At 34.7% G+C, this 6,722-nt stretch overlaps 1 protein-coding gene across 2 annotated transcripts; it reads right to left on the reverse strand.

The window, feature by feature from the left end:
- Positions 1-720: 720 nt before the first annotated feature.
- On the reverse strand, positions 721-5,022 carry LOC113067699 (ATP synthase subunit d, mitochondrial-like). 2 transcript variants are annotated; one of them, XM_026240101.1, is made up of 6 exons: positions 4,929-5,022; positions 4,172-4,303; positions 1,645-1,741; positions 1,494-1,565; positions 1,309-1,371; positions 721-1,019 (listed from the first exon to the last, which is right to left on the reverse strand). In XM_026240101.1, exons 1-6 carry the CDS (start codon positions 4,997-4,999, stop codon positions 888-890), a joined length of 567 nt encoding a protein of 188 aa, XP_026095886.1. In that variant the 5' UTR covers positions 5,000-5,022; the 3' UTR covers positions 721-887. The 2 variants fall into 2 exon arrangements, with proteins under 2 accessions (XP_026095886.1, XP_026095887.1); XM_026240102.1 differs by having other exon boundaries at positions 4,925-5,006.
- Between the last annotated feature and the right edge of the window lie 1,700 nt (positions 5,023-6,722).

The raw sequence follows: 6,722 nt of genomic DNA on the forward strand, positions 1-6,722 counted from the left end.
TTTCGCTAGTAAAGAAAAAAAAAATACTACATTGTTTTATTGAATATTTCTGAATATTTTCAGTGTTCCGGTAAATTAGTTCCCTAAAGAAAATCCTTTCACGTCACGTAACGTCACGTCACACACACACACACAAAAAAAATATATATATATAAAAAAAATTGCCTTACATTTTTGATTCCAGTTAAATAAGTAGAGATATAAAAATCGTGGCTAACATCGCTAACATGCCTACAGACTTGTAGTACATTACTAATAAATGCCCATTTTAAAAGCACACTATAGTTTGAAAGGCCATTGCCAAATAGAGTGGTCACCCATGCATTTATTTGTCCACCAAGAATAAATCTGTTAGCTAAATGATTGTACGTAACAAATCTTTACATCTCTCTTTAGTGTCAATGTAGTGTGGATTATTGATGTTTTTATCAGATGTTTGGACACTCATTCTGACGGCACCCATTATCTCCAGAGGAGATATGAACAAGTCCTTAATGCACAAGTGATGTAATGCTAAATTTCTCAAAAACTCATCTGATGAAGAATCAAACTTCTATATTAAATTTTGGGTGAACTAGGCTTCTCCTTTATAAATATATATATATATATATATTGTTTGGAAAAATCTTTAACACAACCTCTCATGGCTTGCTTTACATTTACTATTAGTCATTTTGCTTCAGTTTTTAAAATGCACTCAAAAAAATAATAATGAAAAAGTCATATTTAAACAATTTATTTTATTTATTTTTCTCCACAAATAAAACAGTAATGAGTCATTTCACGATTGGAATCACTTCTACAGCAGAAGCATTATTTCAGCAGACTATACAGAGCAACCTCAGACTGAAAGACACATGACTGAAGCTCTGGGTGCTGCTAATAAATTACAGGTCGGCGATCGGCTTGTACGGCCAGTATGGATGCTTCGCCTTGTCCAGCTTGGTCTCCGGGAAGGTGTTGTTGAGATCTTCTATGGTCATTTGATCGAAAGGAATCATGTTCCTGAACTTCTCAAGCTGCCAAGGACAAACAGTCAGACGGGAAAAATGATTAAATGCTTCAAAATGTTGAATTCGATCAAATCCAATCATAGTATTATGTTTCTCGGACTATTCAATATTAATTGGGCCACAGCAAGCAATCATAACTTCTTATAGATTAATGATATGGGTTCATGTTCTGGTCCATCTGCACAAACATGAAATGGGTTGGCGCTTGCATGCACTTTTTTTACTTAATTTAATAATTTTAGCAGTTTATTCCAGTCTATCAACACGATACAATGACGCTGCAGGTTGAACTTACAATCTTCTCATACTCTGCAATACGAGCTTTAGATGCTTCCAAGTAAGCAGCTGCGGTTTTGCTCTGAAATACATCAAGAGACACAACAAATTTCTGTGTGTTGATTTCATCAACAACGTGAAAACGATTCAGAGCAAAAACATGAATACTGAAAAGGTTTAGCTGCTGTATGAGGGGATACTCACAGCTTCCTGCTCCTGGGCGTCAATCTTTGCTGTCTGAGTGTCCACTGGCTCAGGGACCGACAATGCAGCGAACTGTAGATTGAGAAACAGAAGCATATAAGACACATAGCAGAGCGAGAAACTGAGACACTGAGAATCCACTGGATCTCACCTTCTTCTCAAACTCATCCACCATGCCTGCTTTGGCCACAACACTCCTGTAATGACTCCAATCGATGGCAGCTGGTTTCTCTGGCAAGGATGAAAGTCTGCAAGTAAAAACAGTTGGGCACAAATAATAACTGACTTGTTTGGTGTGAAATTTTAGTTTCTGAAATTTGCTAAATCTATATCTAAATCCAAAAACCTGGGTTTGTGTAATTCAGCATTTATTCACATTTCTATATTTGCTAAATGGTAATTTTTAAAAGATGTCTTTTATCTTTACCAATGCTTGGTTTATCAAATATACAGTAAATCAGTAATATTGTGAAATATGATTACAATTTAAAACAGCAGTTTTTTTTTTTTTAATGTGAATCTAATTTAAATATAAATTATTTCTGTGAAGCAAAGCTGAATTTTCAGCATCATTACTCTAGCACAGCGGTTCCCAACTCAGTTCAGTCCTCGTGACCCCCTGCTCTGCATATTTTCAATATATATAATCAGCTCATTAGAAGTGAGCTCTGTGGATGATCTGTGTACCCATTGACACAGTCCCTACACGCTGTTCATTGCTCCCTACTCCTTGACCAGGGGAAATCTGTAGAAGTTTACCTCACTGCAGAACATTCATTCACGGATTTGTGCTGCACAACGTCTTCATACATGGACAAGTGAGACATCATATACCATATTCACAAATGCGTAAACAATGTTTTGATATATTAAACAAAACGTTAAATTAAGTGAAATTATTTAAATAATAAAAAGGTACCGTATTTTTCGGACTATAAGTCGCACTGGACTATAAATCGCATTTATTCAGAACCAAGAACCAAGAGAAAACATTACCGTCTACAGCCACGAGAGGGCGCCATCTCGTGGCTGGAGACGGTGATGATTTCTCTTGGTTCATTTCTCTAGGTTCATGTCAAATTAATTTTGATAAGTCACACCTGACTGTAAGTCGCAGGACCAGCCAAACTATGAAAAAAAAAGTGACTTATAGTCTGGAAAATACAGTACTTAAATGTGAAATTAAAACCGCCAGGAGGTAGCAGCAAGTCATATTTAATAAACAAGTCATTGAGCTTGAACCGAATCATTTCAATGTCATGTTGCTCAGAGACACAAAACAGTGATATGGCTTTATTTTGAATTATTTTTGTGGTCGAAATTGTGCAAAAACAGGCAATATGGTGACTAAAAAGTTGTAAAAAAATAAATAAAAAAGATTATCACATTTGTAATCATGACAATTTTTGGAGAAAAAATTATTACTGTGAAATGTATTATCTATATGAAGTGGTATAAATATATACATTTTCTGCCCCCATGTCTTGAATTTGTGATCATTCTGAATGTATTTTAATAAACTGAATCATGCAGTGAAAGAGCAGACTGTAAATGCACACTAGACTTCATGTAATGCCTGCACTCTTCAGGTATTTTGAATGCTTTTTGCGTCGTGAGAATATTCAGCAAAACAGCTCACTTGTCTTGATAGGTTAACTATTTCATGTTATGGATAAACTAAACATTCAGAATTTGTACCTCGGTGTGTTTCTTTTGAGTTTCTTTATGTGCGTGGTTACACTCACTTCTCACAAAGAGACAGACTGAGCCTCAACAGTGCGACCTTGATAACACAAATACACTATCCATTATCAATCACCGTTTACACTTAATTTAGGCAAATAAAATTACAAGAATCATTCTTGCAATTCGATGCATCGCTGGTTATTTTGTATTTATTAAAAAAAAAAATTGTCACATGTTTTAATCAGGCTATCTGTGCAAATAAAAAAATTAAACATTTTAAACTAGCTAGAAGCCTGATCAGCTATAGTTCTACCTTTATTATTATGAACATTAAGAAGGTCGTTCGACCTGTATTCTGCTAACTTACCATGTTGCTCTCTGATGATACAGTAACTTAATTGAATGTGTCCTTAAGGATTAAAAGTATTAATCCTGAACGGCAGTGTATCACGGTCTCCACAAAACTATTAAGCATCACAAATAATCTTTTTTTTTTTTTTGGAGCAGCAAATCGGCAAATTTGAAAATAAATTGGATTTTTAAATACATTCAAATAGAAAACTATGGTTTCAAATTGTAATATGTAACTTAATGTTGTAATCATATCAGAAAAATAACATTTTTGTCTAATATTGTCTGGACAACAGAACTGGCTCTGACTGGACCGAGACAAACTTCAAAACCAACCTTTGTAGAAAAATATTTGAAACAAGGTCCACAAGTACTGATTTAATATCTTAAAAAAAAAAAAAAACTGCTAAAGAAAAGTCTTTATCCCCCAACAATCAGTCTACACTTATCACCAGGACAGTCCACTGACCTGCACCTGACCTGTGGGGTTTCGCTCAAGGGCAGTGATGATGATGGTTTATGTATCGCCCTTTGATGGTAAAAAAAAAAAAAAACACAAAACCCAGCACAGGTTTGAAACCACTGTGGTAATAAACAGTGTGCTAGTGGAGATTGTGTGTTTGATCCGCAGTCAGACTCACTTAGCTGCGATGGAGTCACTGCGGGTCTTCAAGCTGTTGAACATGGCCCTCTGGTTCGGTGGGACCCTCTCCGCAAAAGCCACCCAATCGATGGCCTTCACTGCTGCACGGCGACCTGCCATCTCTCTGCTCCTGGCAAAACATTTCAGGCAGACATGGCTATTGAGAATGACAAAATATCTTTCACAGGTTTAACAAACTGCACCAACTGCACGCAAAGCAAACTGTTGGGCCAACTGGTGTAATACGAATTTAAATGTTTTTTTTTTTATATATATATATATATATATATATAATATTTAACATTTTTATTGGAAGCCAAGTACTTAATGTTAAACAGATTAACATTCTCAACATGTAACCTTACATCAAATCGGTCACAGTTCACCAACACACACACACACACACTGAGAAAGACTGACACCAGCCAAGTGGCTCTAACTTGGCATACTGAAGCAGAAGAAAAAACGTTTTCGCATTTAAATAGATTTCTCAAGTCAACTGTATCCCGATTTATCAGGAATTATGCTAATAAGAACATATGCAACTAAAAGTACAGTACAGTTCCTTCTGTACACAAGTGAACAAGACAAGGTCAGCGTAGGCTTATATAAGATAAACACGAATATAACCAGCCCCAAAGCGCGTCATTTCTCATAAACGGGCAAGATAAAACCTAATGTTTATTTTTTTGTTCAAATGAAAACAAACGGCGCCTTAATATTTGTCAAATGACTGAATTTGGACACGTACTTACTGCTCGAGGATCAAACCGCTGCAATGACAGAAGCGCGATGATGATGGCGGCCGGAGAGCGGAAGCGAGCATAAGAAACCCGCGCTCGCTCGCGACACCCAGCGGACGGGAGACAACACCACACTGCGACAGACACCGCTCATCACTCTCAGATCGTGCAGCTTTCAAGTCAGACAAAGACTGATAAAATGTTCAAGTTCAAGTCTGTTTTATTGTCACTTTCCACATGTACAGTACATACATACAGAGAATCGAAATTGCGTTACTCTCAGACCCCGGTGCATACAGATAACATTAACATTAAAGCCTAAAAAATATAACTAGATCAAATATAAAATGTAGATACAATTATACAATAAGGGAATTATAAAAAAAAAAGACATATAATAAAAATAAAAGTTAAAAATAAAGTTAAATAAAGCAGCGCACGGTAAATGACAGATATAGTGCAAATCAATTAAGTGAACATTGATTTGTACTTTTATTAGAACAAATGTACTTTTATTAGAACAAAATTGAAGTCAAATGGCCAGCTCTTTTAAGAAAAAAAGACATTAAGATTTTTTTTAGATACATTAAGTCTAAAATATGAAAATAATTAGTTCATTAGGCTATATTATTAAAGAATTTTAGGTACCTTTATTTTATTTTTGAAATAATTATTTCACATATTTACACTAAACTCTTTCAATGTCCATCATTTTTTTAAAGATCATCCCCTACTGGCAGAATTAATAAAACACAAGATAATCTGATTATCTGAAACAAAGTAAAATTTGCTTGTGTGTGTGTGTTTGTGTGTGTGTGTGTGTGTGTGTGTGTGTGTGTGTGTGTGTGTGTGTGTGTGTGTGTGTGTGTGTGTGTGTGTGTGTGTGTTTGAAGTGCATAAAAAGAAATCATTTTTAAGCCATTTAAGCATTACTTAAAAAAAATACACTCATCTTTGTATATATTTATGAAAAATATCACATTTATATTACATTTATATTAAAATTTATATATAAATTCTATGACTATAAATGTATACATGCACATATAAATTACATGTAAATTCATGTAAATGTTTTCACAATATATTTTGTATGTCTGTGTATCTATATATACCTAAATATTCACAACACACACTTATATTATGTAAACAAACACTTTTATATAGGCTATATTATCGTAACTTATATATTAGTGTGTGTATGAGAGAGTGTGTGGTTGTTATCAGTAGGCTACATTTCAGTGTTTGAAAATATATAGGTGCAGTAATCCACACACAAGCTAAAGAGAACAGCTGTTTAAAAGTTATCTGATATCAAAATGCTAGAACACTTAATGCTCACCACCAGAATGACACAGCAACACAAACTGTATAAAACACAGTCTTCTATATCATTCTGTATTGACCTCTTGGACCCTGCAGCCTCAAATTAGGACATTATATTTTTGTGAATTTGTATGAGACTGTACATGCCACAGTTTTAAGTGTGGATGTCCTGTACAGAGCACATTCAGGGCTGCAGAGATACATGTTTCACCATGACCACTCCCTCTCCTTGGTCATCAACTATGTCTAAAATAAATTTAGTGACACTCTTATGGAAATATGATAATATTTTGTAATTATCATTTAAATCTGTCTAATTTTTCAATTGTGTGTCATATATCAACATCAGGAAAATCAACTCAGTAAAATGATATGGGGTTTCATATCAAAATATGAATTACGAAACAGGATGTTGATTCCATACATATATGAGGACACCGGGACTAATTTTGAAGACATAACAAATGAATAGGGAAAGAA

The sequence above is a fragment of the Carassius auratus genome, linkage group LG28B, assembly GCF_003368295.1.
Source record: "Carassius auratus strain Wakin linkage group LG28B, ASM336829v1, whole genome shotgun sequence".
Taxonomy (NCBI): domain Eukaryota; kingdom Metazoa; phylum Chordata; class Actinopteri; order Cypriniformes; family Cyprinidae; genus Carassius; species Carassius auratus.

Excerpts from the sequence above, each read along its gene's own strand:
- LOC113067699 (XM_026240101.1), bottom strand. The coding sequence starts at position 4,999 with ATGCTCGCTTCCGCTCTCCGGCCGCCATCATCATCGCGCTTCTGTCAT. Across the intron at positions 4,304-4,928 it reads AGCGGTTTGATCCTCGAGCA|GAGCAGAGAGATGGCAGGTC; the intron begins GTAAGTACGTGT and ends ATGTTTTGCCAG. Across the intron at positions 1,566-1,644 it reads TGGATGAGTTTGAGAAGAAG|TTCGCTGCATTGTCGGTCCC; the intron begins GTGAGATCCAGT and ends CTCAATCTACAG.